General features: G+C 33.1%; 4 protein-coding genes across 4 annotated transcripts; 2 read left to right on the forward strand and 2 right to left on the reverse strand.

The window, feature by feature from the left end:
• The first annotated feature begins 598 nt into the window (after nucleotides 1–598).
• On the forward strand, nucleotides 599–1,012 carry LOC129912427 (larval cuticle protein 65Ag1-like). The gene is made up of 2 exons (XM_055990643.1): nucleotides 599–738; nucleotides 814–1,012. The coding sequence occupies exons 1-2, from the start codon at nucleotides 614–616 to the stop codon at nucleotides 1,010–1,012; spliced, it is 324 nt and encodes a 107-aa protein (XP_055846618.1). The 5' UTR covers nucleotides 599–613.
• A 2,052-nt stretch (nucleotides 1,013–3,064) lies between these two features.
• LOC129912428 (larval cuticle protein 65Ag1-like) lies at nucleotides 3,065–3,478 on the reverse strand. Its single transcript, XM_055990644.1, has 2 exons — nucleotides 3,339–3,478; nucleotides 3,065–3,263 (listed from the first exon to the last, which is right to left on the reverse strand). Exons 1-2 carry the CDS (start codon nucleotides 3,461–3,463, stop codon nucleotides 3,065–3,067), a joined length of 324 nt encoding a protein of 107 aa, XP_055846619.1. The 5' UTR covers nucleotides 3,464–3,478.
• An 8,049-nt stretch (nucleotides 3,479–11,527) lies between these two features.
• Nucleotides 11,528–12,438, reverse strand: LOC129912418 (larval cuticle protein 65Ag1-like). The gene is made up of 3 exons (XM_055990634.1): nucleotides 12,127–12,438; nucleotides 11,888–12,051; nucleotides 11,528–11,812 (listed from the first exon to the last, which is right to left on the reverse strand). The coding sequence occupies exons 2-3, from the start codon at nucleotides 12,010–12,012 to the stop codon at nucleotides 11,614–11,616; spliced, it is 324 nt and encodes a 107-aa protein (XP_055846609.1). The 5' UTR covers nucleotides 12,013–12,051; nucleotides 12,127–12,438; the 3' UTR covers nucleotides 11,528–11,613.
• Nucleotides 12,439–13,075: 637 nt separating this feature from the next.
• LOC129912417 (larval cuticle protein 65Ag1-like) lies at nucleotides 13,076–13,613 on the forward strand. The gene is made up of 2 exons (XM_055990633.1): nucleotides 13,076–13,308; nucleotides 13,384–13,613. Exons 1-2 carry the CDS (start codon nucleotides 13,184–13,186, stop codon nucleotides 13,580–13,582), a joined length of 324 nt encoding a protein of 107 aa, XP_055846608.1. The 5' UTR covers nucleotides 13,076–13,183; the 3' UTR covers nucleotides 13,583–13,613.
• The last annotated feature ends 3,349 nt before the right edge of the window (nucleotides 13,614–16,962 follow it).

Genomic DNA, 16,962 nt, shown 5'->3' on the forward strand with positions numbered 1-16,962 from the left:
ACGACAAAAAATTCTTCAAACTTAATACCGGTATTTAATTTTATAGATTTAGTTTTAATTTGCACGCAACTTTTTTGGTTGCTACCGAATAAAATATGTAACAAGACTATGAAGGGTTGCTTTGCTTACATTTGATAATTTTTTTTGTCATCAAATTGGTATATCAGTGAGACCTTGATACAAATATATCTTACACCTTAGCAAAGGTGTGGATCTGAATGACTTTGATGTTAGTTAAAAAGGGCATTTATTGTTTTTATCATATTTTAAATGCAAATGATTGACTTTGATCCAATCGACTTGTGGCGGACATGATAGAATAATCATTAAATATCTGTGGCCACGACTTAGCCAAATGCGTGTGCGTGTGATTTAGATTGAAAAAAAAAGTTGATACATTAAAGATGCGTACCGGTTCGATAAAATTCTAATTTGCATCAATTATTTCGTGTTTTAACTTTACTCGTTTATTCCTGATTTGTAACACATTTTCGATGCTTGATTTAATTTCGAGGCTAGAAAACAGCGTTTGAGTATAAAAGGCAAATTCACTGATAATTCTTCATCCACTTAGTTTCCTCCGGTTAACAAGCAGACAACCTTTTATCTCAACATGAAATTCGTCATTGTTTTCGTTGCCCTTTTCGGTTTGGCTTTGGCCGCTCCACCACAATCTAATGCTGAGGCTACCGTCCTCCGTCAGGACTCCAACGTTGGTGCTGAAGGATACCAATTCTCGTAAGTTTACAAATACCTATTGCTTTGGTAAATCAAATCTAATAACTTCTTGTTCTTCTAATAATTAAAATATAGTGTTGAGACCAGTGATGGCAAATCTCACTCCGAAGAAGGTCAATTGAAGAACATTGGAACTGAAAACGAAGCCCTCTCCGTCCGTGGATCATTCACTTACTTGGGAGATGATGGTGTCACCTACTCCGTCAGCTACGTCGCCGATGAGAACGGTTTCCAACCCAGTGCCGCTCATTTGCCAGTTGCCCCAGTTGCCTAAGTGATTTGATAATGAAGTTTGCCTGCCCTATGTATTGCTGATTATTGTGTTCTGTTCAATTTCTATACCCCGGATTGATAAACATGATAATTGTTGTTAACTAATATATTAAATTAAAAAAGATAATACTCTAAAAAACGGTTTTTTTTCTCTTTTCTTTCGATACTACAACGTCTATGAATTTTCAGCTCACATAGAACGCAGCTCATAAATTGGCTATTGTAGCTAATTTTGTCATATTTTTGAAGTGAAAACTTCTTTAGTATCGTAGTGATTTGAAACAAGATGAAAGGAAAAAGCGACACGAAAAATCAATTGATCATAATTTTTTTGTTTTAATAGATAGATAAATGAAATTTATACAGTAGAAAGGTAATTAAATAAATTATGATTATGATTTCATATTCAAAATTCTGAGATAACGGTGAAAAGATGTTCTTTTTCTAAACATGTTATATCTTTTGATCTAGAGTACATAACAAATTTATTTAACTTTAATACGCATGCTTTCATTTAATATATCACACATAACGGTACGTGCTCTACAAGTTATAAAAACTTTAATTTAAAAAACTTGAAAAATACCTCAAAACACCACCTGTGAAGATTTGTTGCCGATGACCAGCCAGCAGTAGTGGAAGTACCGTAATCTCAGTTTGAAATTTCGACATGGTTAGCTTTAAAAAATACTTACTTTTTTTGTAGGCATCGTAGAAATATGATTGAAGCGTCATACAAAAGGTGAAATAATAATGATATAAAATCATTATAGGTTGTCTTTTAAAAAATGGATTTAATGGCGTTAGGAAAGAAAAGAGATTCTTTTTCTAGCTCTTTTTGTAGATGTTGTATAGACATGGTCGATATAAATATTTGGAGCTGAAACAATAAGCTTTCAGATGGTATAAAATTTATTGTAGGTTGCCATATAAAAAAAGTGATGGAATAAAAAAAAGTTAAATTTTATCGATTTTTTAAAAATGATTTTTAAGGTTTCACTTCAACCACGTGTGAATTGCACACATGTTTTTTTTTGTGTATAATTTGGCTAACAAACTCATGCAATCCGAACATACTGCAGTTCAAAAACGAAAGCTTTTTCTCGAAACGTGTTTTTTCCACGCTCTGCAACGTAACTCAAAAATAATGCCCATTGCAATAAACAAAAATTGTTGACAACATTTTAGCAATAAATATTGTTTTTTACAATTTTTTTTATAAAAACATTGTATTTTCTTGTTTTTTTTTTTAATTTTTTTATTTTAATTTTTCACATTTTTTTATTTTGGTAAATACAAGACGTAGTTACAGACCCCATAGAATTAAGCAGATCGCACCTTAATTAAAGCGGATTTCTGCATGGTTTTTTGCTAAGATGAGTTTCACCTTAAATTAAGGGGACATCACCTTAAATTAAGGTGACAAGTCACATTAATTTCTTAAGTGCGTAAATTAAAAAAAAACAAAACTGGCATCTATTGGGGATCGAACCTACAACTGTTGGGTTACTAGGCCAGTGCCTTACCACTGTGCTATCTCACTGTTGGAAATAAGTATGATAAACTGCAAGTAAAGCTAAAGTGTCACTATGATTTTAAAATTTTTATTTTTTGTAGGTATTTTTAAGATGAACATTCACATTAAAATAAGATGAAGTTCACATTAAATTTAACTGAGTTTAAGTGGAATCACGTTATTTTAAGCGGATATCACCTTATTTTAAGGTGGTGAAATTTAATATGCGCATCATCTTATTTTAAGGTGACATTTTTTTCAATGAATGCATATTTATTACTTGCACAAAATGACGTACCGTTTTTGTCACTTAAAATAATTATTATATTCCTGAAAAAAAAAACAAACCCTCTCATTATTGTGTATGAAATAATACTTAAATAAAATGCACAAAAAAATAAAAAAAAAATGTTTGAATGTTTTTTTCTTTATAATTTAATAATAGTTAACAACATTTGTCATGCTTTTCTTCCAAAAGTATGAAATTAAACACAACAAATACACAGACAGGCAGACTTATATCATTTTTGATATTATTTAAGCAACTGGGGCAACTGGCAAATGAGCGGCACTGGGTTGGAAACCGTTCTCATCGGCGACGTAGCTGACGGAGTAGGTGACACCATCATCTCCCAAGTAAGTGAATGATCCACGGACGGAGAGGGCTTCGTTTTCAGTTCCAATGTTCTTCAATTGACCTTCTTCGGAGTGAGATTTGCCATCACTGGTCTCAACACTATATTTTAATTATTAGAAGAACAAGAAGTTATTAGATTTGATTTACCAAAGCAATAGGTATTTGTAAACTTACGAGAATTGGTATCCTTCAGCACCAACGTTGGAATCCTGACGGAGGACGGTAGCTTCAGCAGAAGACTGTGGTGGAGCGGCCAAAGCCAAACCGAAAAGGGCAACGAATACAATGACGAATTTCATGTTGAGATAAAAGGTTGTCTGCTTGTTAACCGGAGGAAACTTAGTGGATGGTTATTTTTTGGTGCCTAAGCCATTTATAGTCGATCACATCTTCATTCGATTAATTCAATCACGCATACAAATTAAGCCTAAATCAGGAATGAACAGAACTGATGATAAAAAATATGTTAATTTAATTTATTTAAACTGGTAGTAGGTATAAATGTTTTCACGCACTTCTTGGATGAGTTTGTAAGTAAAATGGATTTTGTATATTAATTTAGATAGATACCTACCTAATTTTATAAAATTATAGATTAAACTTAAATGTCAAAAACTAAGTTTTTGGGTTTTAATTTTTCTCTTTATCAAAACTAGTTGGATTCTTTACAAATTTTAGTGAAAATATACGTTATTATGTTTATCATGTTAGTTTGAATTTTTCTGTTTGAAAATTTTAATTTTTCGATTGAAAAAATGACTTAATTCTGAACCAAACATTTTTTTTTAGTTTTAGAAATTTCAATTCAGCAATTTTTTGGTTTTTTAACGATTTAACGATATTTTTATTGAACAGTTATTATATATACAATTTGCTTAAAGCTAGTAATCTAAAAATGTACATTGATTATATTAGTAATATGTTGGCACAAAAGGGGCCTAACGTTTTTACATTGTTTTTTTTTTTTAAGCTAAATTTACAGTTAATTGTCATTGTGTTTGTTTTAAATATTAATTCTGTTGGCAGCTTCTTAACTCGGGTTGTTCAGGTCCGGTTGTCATTGTAAAGGTTGGATTAGGGAGAGGTGAGGCTTTCAGCCACGATAGTGAGCTGATCCAGGATCAGCGTAGAAGGGGATGTTCTCTTCGTCGTTGGTTGATATAAGATCCTCATCCAAAAGTTCCTTAGCTTCTAGGTACCGCTGGTTAGGATGTCTTGGCTGGTTTATTACTCTTCCTATTATTGGGTTTGGATGATTGCTCAGGTTCTGTAGGCATCTTCTGCTTGATTGGATAAGATATTTGTCGAGTTTTATAATTTTGGCTTCTTCATACAGTCTCTTGTTGCTGACGTGTTTCTTGCGTATCCTGTCGTAGTGCATGCCTGTACAGATCCTTAAGATCTTCCTCTCCAATATTGCTAACTTGTTTAGATGGGATTTTGTCACCATGAACCAGATAGGAAAACAGTAAGTGATGATAGGCCTGATGAGCTGCTTGTACAGGAGAAGCTTTGTCTTTTGGCTGAGTCCGTTTCTTTTGAAACTTTTACTTTAAGATGGTGAAGAAAAAGTTAGCTGCTGATAAATTCGCATTTTTCGGATTGGTTTTTAGTATATGCCAACAATGAGGTGTTTTATGACTCCTATTTGAGACATATTACAGAATTTACAACCTCTTTGAAAAAAAAAACTTATTCTTTTATATAAGTAAAATTGTCTGAACATATTTACTAACGGTTTAACTAATATTATTAAACAGTTTATTTTTAATATATTTACAAAAAAAAATTTTTTGAAAAGTCAAAATTTTACTGATTTTATACCATTTAAAAAATACTCATATTTACATCAGTTTTCATAATTTTTCAACTTTGAATACAAATTTCTAAATCTAGAAATTTTTTTTGAAAGAAATGCTTTCACATCCTGATTCTACAACATAATAACTGTAAGAAAAACATCCAACATATACAAAAATCCAGCTTTCACACCAATGAGTTTTTTCCACTTTTTTTCTACTGTGCGTCGCGACATGGCGACAAGGCGACATGGCGACATGGCGACAAGGCGACATGGCGACATGGCGACATGGCGACATGGCGACAAGGCGACATGGCGACAAGGCGACATGGAGACAAGGCGACATGGCGACAAGGTGACATGGCGACAAGGCAACATGGCGACAAGGCGACAAGGCGACATGGCGACATGGCGACATGGCGACAAGGCGACAAGGCGACATGGCGACAAGGCGACATGGCGACATGGCGACAAGGCGACATGGCGACAAGGCGACATGGCGACATGGCGACATGGCGACAAGGCGACATGGCGACAAGGCGACATGGCGACAAGGCGACATGGCGACAAGGCGACATGGCGACATGGTGACTTGGCTTCAAGGCGACATGGCGACAAGCCGACATGGCGACATGGCGACAAGGCGACATGGCGACAAGGCGACATGGCGACATGGCGACAAGGCGACATGGCGACATGGCGACAAGGCGACAAGGCGACATGGCGACAGGGCGACATGGCGACAAGGCGACAAGGCGACATGGCTACAAGGCGACATAGCGACATGGCGACAAGGCGACATGGTGACAAGGCGACATGGCGACAAGGCGACATGGCGACAAGGCGACATGGCGACATGGCGACAAGGTGACGTCGCGACATGGCGACAAGGCGACATGGTGACAAGGCGACATGGCGACAAGGCGACATGGCGACAAGGCGACGAAGGCGACATGGCGACAAGGCGACATGGCGACATGGCGATATGGCGACAAGGCGACGTCGCGACATGGCGACAAGGCGACATGGGGACAAGGCGACATGGCGACAAGGCGACATGGCGACATGGCGACAAGGCGACATGGCGACATGGCGACAAGGCGACATGGCGACATGGCGACAAGGCGACATGACGACATGGCGACAAGGCGACAAGGCGACATGACGACATGGCGACAAGGCGACATGGCGACAAGGCGACAAGGCGACATGGCGACATGGCGACATGGCGACAAGGCGACATGGCGACAAGGCGACATTGCGACAAGGCGATTGGCTGATTTTGCCAATCCGTCCCCCAGAAAAAAATCCTGGATCCGCCACTGAAATACAGAATGCAATCAATTTTAATTTTTTGCATAGCCTGGGTCCCGAGTATACTTAGCTTAAACTAGATTCTTTAAAATTTTGGAAATTTCGTTCTTTTTTCTGCAACTTTTGACGAATTTTTTTTAAAGAATAGAGCTTTAAAAAAAAAAAAAAAGTATGCAGTGTTGTTAATGGTATATTTGTTTGTTATTTTGCTCTGAAACCCCCTGTTTTTTTGCATTAAAATTGTAATATCTTTCGTTCTAATTTGAACTTTGGAAATTTTTATACATTTTTGAAAAGTGCAATAACACGGCAAGTTTTTAAAATAATAAACCAGTATCACACCATACAATTTTTTTTCGGGATGTTCCTCTCAAATAAAAGTAAGAAATTGAGTTTTTATAAAATATGGAACTGTTACATAATTTGCAGCAAAATGGCGTATGAAATAAAAAATATTTTGATTAAATAATTATTTCTTATTATTAGGCAATGTTTTAGTGAAAGAATTGTAAAAAACAAAAATCAAAAATAGTACCTGATACCCAGCTGTGATATAAGTGTTAATTGTCATATTTGAGTTTTTTTGTGTCAGTGCCGTCTCCGGGATATATGCAATAGGAGCGGAAGATTGAATAAATCACCCCTGATGAAGTAAGAAATACTTACGAAACGTTGGGAAAATAATGGGATAGAACTTGTTTTTATTCGCATTTGCTTTATATAGACCAAAACAGCCTAACTACAGTGGAATATTTACTCCAAAAAATTGGTCAAATTTAACAAATTATAAAAATCAATTATGACCGGAGGAAGCAAAATACTGTTGCAAAGTCGAGATTTTTCGATAATTCACAAAAACTGCATTAAATTGAAAACCGTAAGGATTTGGGATGAACAAGTTACCAAATTCTGAGAGCCCTAAAGTTGGCCTATCTGCATATTTCGTTTGATCCATTACTTTTGGGACACCCTGTATATGAATAACAATAATATCAATTAATAATATAATATATAAATCTATGTACAAATTCGAAAGAAAAAGTTAAAAACATTCAAATAAATAAACAAATATGTACCTAATAGTTTTAAAAAATAAACGTTTTATTTGCCAAAAAAAAAATGTTGAAAAAATTTGTTTTTAAACTACTAAAATAAATATCATCACTGAATAAATACTATAACAAAGAAAAAAAAAGTCGATCAGATTCCTTCGCCTACGAATACTTGCAAAAGTTATATAGAATACCAAGTGATGTAGGTACATAGATGCGCAGAAAGATAGAAAAATTCAACACTGAATATCATACCATTTTTACTTGCGATATAGGTACTATATATCAAGTTATGCATTCGTACAAAAAAAAAAAGTTGAGATAACATTTTTCCATGACATTACGATGGTAGACAATGCCAAAAAAGTGGGTCCCGGAAGTCCGTCTGTCTGTCTGTCTGTCTGTCAGTCTGTCAGTCTGTCTGTCTGTCTGTCTGTATAAGGAGCTACAGCCTAAACGGATGGACCGATTGATGTCAAACCTGGTATGCAGCGTTATTTGGCGACTCTCCAGAGGAGTTTTTGGAATTAATTTTTTTGGACCAAAAATAACGGTACTTGTCATATACCGATTTTAGTAAAATTGAAATATCTCGAAAACGGCTCTAACGATTTTGTTTAAAAAATTCAAGTGTTAGTTTAAAGTTAAGGTCTATCTTCTAATGAAAAAATTTTTTTTGAAAATCATTATTAACGGTACCTGCCATAGAACCGTTTTTTTCAAATCCGATTATCTCCAAAACTAATTATTCGATTTCAACGAAACTTTTTGTGAAGAAGCATTTATATAATTTAAATGTAAGCCAAAAATAAAATTTTGAAAAAAATAATTTTTGGATTTTTAAAAAAATTTTGAAAATTTTTTTTTGAAAAATCAAATTTTCGAAAACGGGACACTTAATTTTTTTGAAATTTTGTTTTTAGATGTTGATTAGTGATTTCTACAAAATGGCATACCAATTTTATTTTTAAACTTTTTTTCCAAAAAATTATTTATAAAAAATTAGTTTTTTAAAAAACGGCTCTAACGATTTTGAAATTTTTTTTTCTAAAAATGCATGTTAATATATCAATCAAAACTGCATACTTGTTTTGGAGGGCAATTTAATTTCAGATTTTATTTTATTTTTTTTTTTAAAACGAATTTTATTTTTTTTTATTTTATTTTTTTATAAAAAGTCTTAAAAATTTAAGCAACTTTAACTCTAAGAGCAAGTTCGTGCGACCCCAGTCGTGCATTTTATTTACTTGCGATATAGGTACTATAGGGCAAGTTTAGGATTCGTAAAAAAAATCGAACTCGAGGTAACAATTTTACATGACATTACGATGATGGAGAATGCCAAAAAAGTGGGTCCGGCAATTCTGTCTGTCTGTCCGTCTGTCTGTCTGTCTGTCTGTCTGTCTGTCTGTCTGTCTGTCTGTCTGTCTGTCTGTCTGTCTGTCTGTCTGTCTGTCTGTCTGTCTGTCTGTATTTACCTCGAGCTACAGCCTAAACTATTGGAGTGATTTTGTTAAAACTTGGTAGTTAACAGTTTTGGGTGATTCCCTAGAGGACAAATTCAAATTTTTTTTTTAGGACCAAAACTAACGGTACCTGTCATATAACGGAAATAGAAAAGTTAATTTTTTTCAAAAACGGCTCTAACGATTTTGATTAAAATTTTTAAGTGTAGTATTACACATAAGATCCAACTTTCGAAATAAAAAAAATATTTTTTTTACCGTTATTAACGGTACCTGTCATAGAACGGTTTTTTTGATTTATGAATATCTCGTTCAAGACCATCCCGATTTCAACGAAAATTTTTATACAAAAGCGTTTAGGTAAAGTTGATATTAAAATTTTAGAAAGTTTTCAAAATACTCATTTTTGGATTTTTTAAAAATATTTCAAATTTTTTTTTTTTTAAATCAATTTTTTGAAAATGGGTTTATGAAAAATTTTGAAATGTTGTTTTTATGCGAAGATAAATTATTTCTTCGAAATGGCATACCAACTTTTTTTTTGAAAAATATTAGAAAAATTTTATATATAAAAAATATTTTTTTTTAAAAAACGGCACTTGCAACCCTTTTTTTTGCTATTTCCTTGATGCTGATTTGTTTTTTCTACCTAAATAGACTTTAATTTTATGACTTTGGTTCTCTAGAAGGGGAAAGAGAATGCAAATAAAGATACCGAGAGAGAACTGAGTTGAGATGACGTTGAACGTGAGAGATGTATCATGTATGGCGAAGAAAGGTCACTAATACACACAAACTCATTTACATGAAGTCTGAGTTCGTCATTCGGGGACACCCACTCTTAAGTCTACATTTACCGTTTGTTGAATTTGCTTTTGAATCAGAAAAACCAGAATATTATATGAAGAAACCTCTAGAGCGAAAAGTTTTTACTCTTTGTCGGCCCATAAAAAAAAAGCTCCACGATGCTCCACGTTCATTTTAGTATTAATTTAAAGCTTATAATACATACTATTTATGGTGTTAAAACAAATGACCCATATTGACCCATTCTCCTGTAAGAGCTTCTTGAGTGTAGCAATGCGTTTCACTCAAACAGCACTTGAAATTGGCTTCTGGTATTTCCGTTTCTAATTTAACGGCTTTTTTTTTGTAAAATAAAGTGGTTTACATTATAAGAGGTCTATGTAGTCATCACTGATAAACCAAAAAATAATTTCTTTGGTTTATCTAAAATTTAAACGGTATTAAAACTAAAATGTTGAAATAAACTCAAACGAATTTAATTTTGCTTATAATCAACCATAGTTATAAAATAGCGGCACATTTTCTAAGAAACCGTAAAAAGGCCTATTTTGATAGCTTTTCTAAAATGATCTCAAATGTAAGAAAACATTTTTTTTTTAACAAATTTATTTGTAGAGAATTAAATGAAGTTTTAAAATGTATCCTTAAATTCTCTGTAAGGTGATCCGTTGTTGAGATATTGATAGTCAAAGTCAAAACTATGGTTTTTGGTTTGCAGTCTAAAAAAAATCGTAGAAGTTTGAAACAAAAAGAATTTTTTAAGCCAAATAAATAGCCTTTCTAAAAATGATAATCATTTTTTCGGGAACATCATTTTTTTAGAGAAAAGTAAACACAAATTTGGAAAATTTTGGTATTTGAATAATTCCAGATCTAGTTATTTTACCATTAGAAAATCCTAAAACTAGATGAATGTAGCTTTCACATGCTTTTTGTTTTGTCATGATACGATCATTTTTTACTGAGATACAGCCTATCGAAAATCACTAAAAAAAATCACAATTTTTTTTGCTAGTAAGTAAGTAGTAAGGTGCTATAATAATTATTTGCTTTCTCAAAACCTTCTTTGTATTCAGTTTTAATTAAGTTTTAAAAGTATAAGAGAAATTTACATCACAAAAAAACAAGAAAAGGAAACAAAAATAATGAATATACTCGTATTAATCAATACAACGTTTGAAAAAATGAGTAATTTTAAAGTACGACGCACAATTTTTAGATCACAATGAGAATTCGTTTTATTTAATTTATATACCAAATTTCAATCAAATCGGTCCACCCGTTCAGTTTTTATAGGTTTTTTCCACTTCCTCTATAGAAGGGAACCACTGTGCGGCGTGTCGGGAGCAACGCCCCACTTGCCCCAATAGTGTGTACGCCCTTGACTTTGCCTAGTGTCACTTAGCCACCATTTTGTTTTTACCGGTTATTTTGATTTTTTCACATATAACTCACGTATTTTCGATCCTAGAATGTTAAATTATATGTGTCAAACCTTAAACTTGTAGCAAATTAAATTTTCTACAAAATGACTAACGTACTTTTTTTACTTAAAAAGGTACGGTGGATTTTGCTTAAAAAACTATATGTTAACTTATATTTATTAAGTATGTTAATTGGGCTTTTTGATTAAAAAAGTAGGTGTAGAAATGTTTAAACTTTCGTTGTCACTTAAGTCAAAAAAAAAAAAAAACTGGTGTAACTAAGGCTGTAGACATATTAATTATACCTACACACTCCAACTCTATTCCGGACCACCCCTGAAGTAAAGTTTTTCACTGAAGAAAATACATACAATACACATACAGTTTCCCAAAAAATTGGTACCATTCTTAAAAATTAAAAATAGAATCAAAAATAAAAAGATAATATATTTTTTTTTCGGATTTGTTTTTAATTTAATAATAGTTAACAACACTCATCATGCTTTTATTTCAGAGATTTGAAATTAGACACAACAAATACACAGACAGGCAGACTTATATCAATTTTGATGTAGAAGAAATTATTTAAGCAACTGGGGCAACTGGCAAATGAGCGGCACTGGGTTGGAAACCGTTCTCATCGGCGACGTAGCTGACGGAGTAGGTGACACCATCATCTCCCAAGTAAGTGAATGATCCACGGACGGAGAGGGCTTCGTTTTCAGTTCCAATGTTCTTCAATTGACCTTCTTCGGAGTGAGATTTGCCATCACTGGTCTCAACACTATATTTTAATTATTAGAAGAACAAGAAGTTATTAGATTTGATTTACCAAAGCAATAGGTATTTGTAAACTTACGAGAATTGGTATCCTTCAGCACCAACGTTTGAGTCCTGACGGAGGACGGTAGCCTCAGCATTAGATTGTGGTGGAGCGGCCAAAGCCAAACCGAAAAGGGCAACGAATACAATGACGAATTTCATGTTGAGATAAAAGGTTGTCTGCTTGTTAACCGGAGGAAACTAAGTGGATGGTAAGTTTTTGGTGACAAAGCCATTTATAGTCGACTACAATCTTCTTTCGATTAATTCACTTACGCACACGAACTAAGCCTAAATCAGGAATTAAGAGAACTGATGATATAAAAATATGTAAATTCAATTTCTACAACCGGTAGGTATGAGTTTTTTCACGCACTTTATGGATCGATTTCTTTGTAAATGGGTTAAAGTAAATTAATTTACAAATAATTTCTCACTAATCTATGGGTTGTAAAAATGGACCGGTAAACTAAAAATTTGTGTAAAAACTGGTACACATTTTAGACCAAAAATGCTCTCTTAAATTTAACCGGTGAGTGAACTTGAGACTTACTGAGGTAAGTTTTATTGTTTTTAATAAATCACCTATGCGTTTTATGAGACATATTTTTTTTTTTTAACTCAGTACCTACTGAGTTTAAAAATTCTGGACTACTTTTTAAATGATTTGGGTGACCTTTCGAACAGCGGAAACGAAAATTACTTTTTCAAAACACGCCATGATTCTAGACTAAAAACCATCCCTCCTATTACTTCATAATTTTACAGAAATCCTGCTACAGTAGACAGCATCAAGACAATACAAAGATTTTTGCTAGGACTTGCTTGCCCAAATAATGATGGCGCTATCTGGAGAATCAGTCTTAACATCTTCATCTCAAACCTAGAATCCCTTTATCTCGCCCTAAATAAAACATTTTCCTATAGCAATACCTAAGGGTAACTATAAAGTCATGATGATGAATGAAGTTCAGTACAAAATGCCTAATAGATAATACTGTAAACAATATTAATATTACAAATTCAGTTAAAAACTGTAATATCTTTATCAGTATGTATCAATAATTTCATAAGCAAAATACAAATCCATTAAGTGCGTGAGATAAAATAAAAACAAATATACATATTCTTACCGGTTGCCGGCTAAAGAGATATAAAATTTACATACTATTTAAATATTTTGAGCTTTTTTCATTTTGATTTAGGCTTAATTCGTATGCGTGAGTGAATTGATCGAATGAAGATGTGATCGACTATAAATGGCTTAGGCACCAAAAACTTATCATCCACTTAGTTTCCTCCGGTTAACAAGCAGACAACCTTTTATCTCAACATGAAATTCGTCATTGTTTTCGTTGCCCTTTTCGGTTTGGCTTTGGCCGCTCCACCACAATCTAATGCTGAAGCTACCGTCCTCCGTCAGGACTCAAACGTTGGTGCTGAAGGATACCAATTCTCGTAAGTTTACAAATACCTATTGCTTTGGTAAATCAAATTTAATAACTTCTTGTTCTTCTAATAATTAAAATATAGTGTTGAGACCAGTGATGGCAAATCTCACTCCGAAGAAGGTCAATTGAAGAACATTGGAACTGAAAACGAAGCCCTCTCCGTCCGTGGATCATTCACTTACTTGGGAGATGATGGTGTCACCTACTCCGTCAGCTACGTCGCCGATGAGAACGGTTTCCAACCCAGTGCCGCTCATTTGCCAGTTGCCCCAGTTGCTTAAATAATTTCTTCGACATCAAAATTGATATAAGTCTGCCTGTCTGTGTATTTGTTGTGTTTAATTTCAAATCTCTGAAAGAAAATCATGACAAGTGTTGTTAACTATTATTAAATTAATCAAAATCTCAACAAAAAAAAAGTAGTTTTTCATTGTTATTAAAAGGTTGTCGAATTTTGGGAAACAGCAATTTGAAAGAGAGCTTGATAGCTTGTTATCAAGGGGCACGGTAGTGCCCAGCCAAGTTCTCTAGTACATATTTCTTCCTATAGGTTTTGAGTTCTCAATTTATTCGCTTAGAAAAAGTCATGAGTTTAATTGTTTGGATACTGAATTGTATTCATTGTTGAAAATTTTCCCTTTTCTCAGCTGTAAAAGAGTCTTTCAACAAAAGTGAAAATGAAAACAGCTCAAAATCCCAAGCTTACAAACCAAATTTTCTGTCTTTCCCATTTTTGAAATTGAAAGTCACGGACTGGTTTCCTTTAACTAGTTAACAAAACAGACGAATGTTCTACTTATTTGTTATGCATTTTGAAAAATTCGGAGGACTTCCGGGACAAAGTGTGGCAAGTTCTTCTAGGGTCTGTTTGATGTTTAGAAGCCTTAAACGCAAGTCAAGTCCTATTTCTGGGTTGTTAACACTACAGTATCTGAAACTTTATACAAAATGTAAAAATAAAAATAATTTTAAGAAGAAAAAACAAAACTCCGGCATAGATGATTTGATAAGGTTAAAATGACATCCTTGATAAAGCAATTAACACCGTTCAGGATTGTTCAAATAAGAAAATAAATACTTATATAAACATATTTAAATTATCTGCTAACGCCAAAACCAGAAAAAGAAGTCGTTTAACCAAATGAGTTATTTTTTTTTTGCAAGATAACCGTCATCGACACATGCTATCCATTAAGTGCGTGAAAAAATTAAAATGCGTGTCTAATTTACATTTTTAGTTTTTCATGTTTTATATTTTATTCATGGACAGAATTGTATTACTTTCAGGAATAACAAAAATGGAGTAAAATAAAATAAGTCAAAATCAGAGATGCATGCCATTAAATTCCTTGTATGACAAGGAATTTTTGAAAATTATATTGGGCACGTTCAGGAAATATTAGACCCTAATTATTTAGGCAACGTCACACAGTGCGTTGATTCAGTGCAAATTATGGAAAAAATTCAAAACAGCCTAATTTTTATGATCTTTTCTTTTAACATTATTTTTCAGTCTCATGGCAAGTAAATAGTGTATAAAAACATTTTTTATTTCGGTTATAAGTTTTTGTCATATAAGTACAGTAAGGATTGTTATTTTTATAACTCAAAAAGTGCGTTTTTCATACAAATTGTGTGTAAAAAGGCTTGAAACAATCAGTCATAGCTAGCAGGGACGCGGGTGGACGCGGATGAATGATACCTTTTTGGAAAGGTCGTATTTCCCACTTTATAACCTATTAACTTTTTTGATGAATGCACGTGAATCAAAAATTATGCTGAACTTTGAAAATAAGCTGTTTTTGTGAGAAATAAACCGTTATTAAAACGATCTAAGACTTTGGAGTGCAAAAAAAACCAATAAAATATATTAAGCTTACCCTTCTTACGAGTATCCAATTAAAAACCGGTTTAATTGGAGCAATTTAACTCCGTGGTGCAGCTATTTGTAAATCATCACTAATTGGCCTACTTTTGACATGTTACCTTTAAGAGGTTGTGTAGCTTGCTGTAGTTGCATTTTACAAAAAAAAAATTACAGTTCATCTAGTTAGACATCTGGCTATAATTTTGCATTCTTCAAAACCGGTTTTAAAAGGTCAAATTTTTTGACTTTTTTCCACTGGTCGCCGCACTGTGCGTCATTTTCTGAACGGAAATTCGAGTAAATTGACTAAATTAGTTTGGATATGATGTTAAGCCTGGTACGCAGCTCGCGCTAAATTTTAGCCGAGATAAAATTCAAATACAAGTTATCGATAATTTGTTAGGATCCATTTTAGCTCAGATAAAATTTTTCGATAATTTGTATGGGAGCTAAAATTTAGCGCGAGCAGCGTACCAGGCTTTATTATCAAATTTAGAAATTTACTTAAGAATTTTACAGATCGCATGAGGCAGATAATATTAATTTTAACCATTAATGCACTTTTTAGTCGTTTTTCACACAAATAGATTTGATTCTACTAATGTAATTTTCAATTAAAAACAATCAGGTGTCATGTTGACAAATAAAACTTTCCTAAATGTTAAGGTAAAATTTTCTTGTCTAACTTTCCAGTTAGCTTTCCAATAAAATTATCTAAATTGGAAGGATTTTTTTTACAGTTGACCAATCAGAGACCGAGAAATTACCTAAATACTTAGTCCCTAACATTCCTGAACCTGCCCATTACCTGTTTTATAAAAAATAAAATAATTTTTTGTATAAAGCCTGAACTACATAGAAACACAAAGTGAAAAAAAGTAAAAAATAGTTATTCTTATTTTTTCAAATAATTTAAATTTTTAAATGTCACATCAATGAATTTGTTTTTGTTATTTTGTACTTTTGTTTACTTTTTATACTTTTTTTGCTTTTGTGTTTCGATGTACATAAATGTAGTTCTAGCTTAATGTAATAATTTTCTATTTTTTTTTTTTTTTTATAATTTTTAAAAAATCCCAAAATACATACATATATTTTTGTTTAAGAGGAAATCAGAAATGAAATAATATTTGTATTTCAAAAGTAAAACTTATTTCTCACAGTACACGTAATTTTTTAATCAAAATCGTTAGAGGAAATAAATGGATGCTCGAACAGGAATGAGGTTCAGAAAATTAACTAGAAGATAAAAAGGTCATCCCAGGTGTACAAACCCCGAACTGACGGACGGCTGCAAAGACGAACAACAGAACGATTACGATTAAGGATTTAGAAAAATCATTTTCTTCCGACACGAGCAGTATAAAGAAATGTCTAGTTTTGGCATTCGTGCCAAGCTCGTCGAATTGTGCAGGTTGACGATGGACAATGCATGTTTCCCCGTCCGGGTTGGCAAAGACCTCACCGCCTGAGAAGGCAATTGACCATATCAGCATATCAGCCCTCACTGGAGCAACTAAAGTATCCTTATAAAAGACTCTTAAAACTCAAGGTTTGCAAAACTTTTTGAACTTTTTTTGGATTGCGGATGGAAGAACAGAACTTTCTTTGTAATGATAAGTATGAGATAATGAATTATAAAAGAGTAAAATATTTTGTTAAAAAACTTTTTCTGTATTTTTAAAATTAGTTAACGTCAACAAATACTGTCATGCTTTTCTTTCAATAAAACATACAATTAATCACATAACAATAAATAGAAATACACAGGTAGGCAGACTTTGATCAAATTAT

Source organism: Episyrphus balteatus, chromosome 2 (genome assembly GCF_945859705.1).
Source record: "Episyrphus balteatus chromosome 2, idEpiBalt1.1, whole genome shotgun sequence".
In the NCBI taxonomy this organism is placed as follows: Eukaryota; Metazoa; Arthropoda; class Insecta; order Diptera; family Syrphidae; genus Episyrphus; species Episyrphus balteatus.

What these genes read in the sequence shown, in the direction of transcription:
- LOC129912427 (XM_055990643.1), top strand. Translation starts at nt 614, where the DNA reads ATGAAATTCGTCATTGTTTTCGTTGCCCTTTTCGGTTTGGCTTTGGCC. An exon ending in GCTGAAGGATACCAATTCTC is followed by an intron (nt 739 to 813) that starts GTAAGTTTACAA and finishes ATTAAAATATAG; the next exon opens with TGTTGAGACCAGTGATGGCA.
- LOC129912428 (XM_055990644.1), bottom strand. Translation starts at nt 3,463, where the DNA reads ATGAAATTCGTCATTGTATTCGTTGCCCTTTTCGGTTTGGCTTTGGCC. An exon ending in GCTGAAGGATACCAATTCTC is followed by an intron (nt 3,264 to 3,338) that starts GTAAGTTTACAA and finishes ATTAAAATATAG; the next exon opens with TGTTGAGACCAGTGATGGCA.
- LOC129912418 (XM_055990634.1), bottom strand. Translation starts at nt 12,012, where the DNA reads ATGAAATTCGTCATTGTATTCGTTGCCCTTTTCGGTTTGGCTTTGGCC. An exon ending in GCTGAAGGATACCAATTCTC is followed by an intron (nt 11,813 to 11,887) that starts GTAAGTTTACAA and finishes ATTAAAATATAG; the next exon opens with TGTTGAGACCAGTGATGGCA.
- LOC129912417 (XM_055990633.1), top strand. Translation starts at nt 13,184, where the DNA reads ATGAAATTCGTCATTGTTTTCGTTGCCCTTTTCGGTTTGGCTTTGGCC. An exon ending in GCTGAAGGATACCAATTCTC is followed by an intron (nt 13,309 to 13,383) that starts GTAAGTTTACAA and finishes ATTAAAATATAG; the next exon opens with TGTTGAGACCAGTGATGGCA.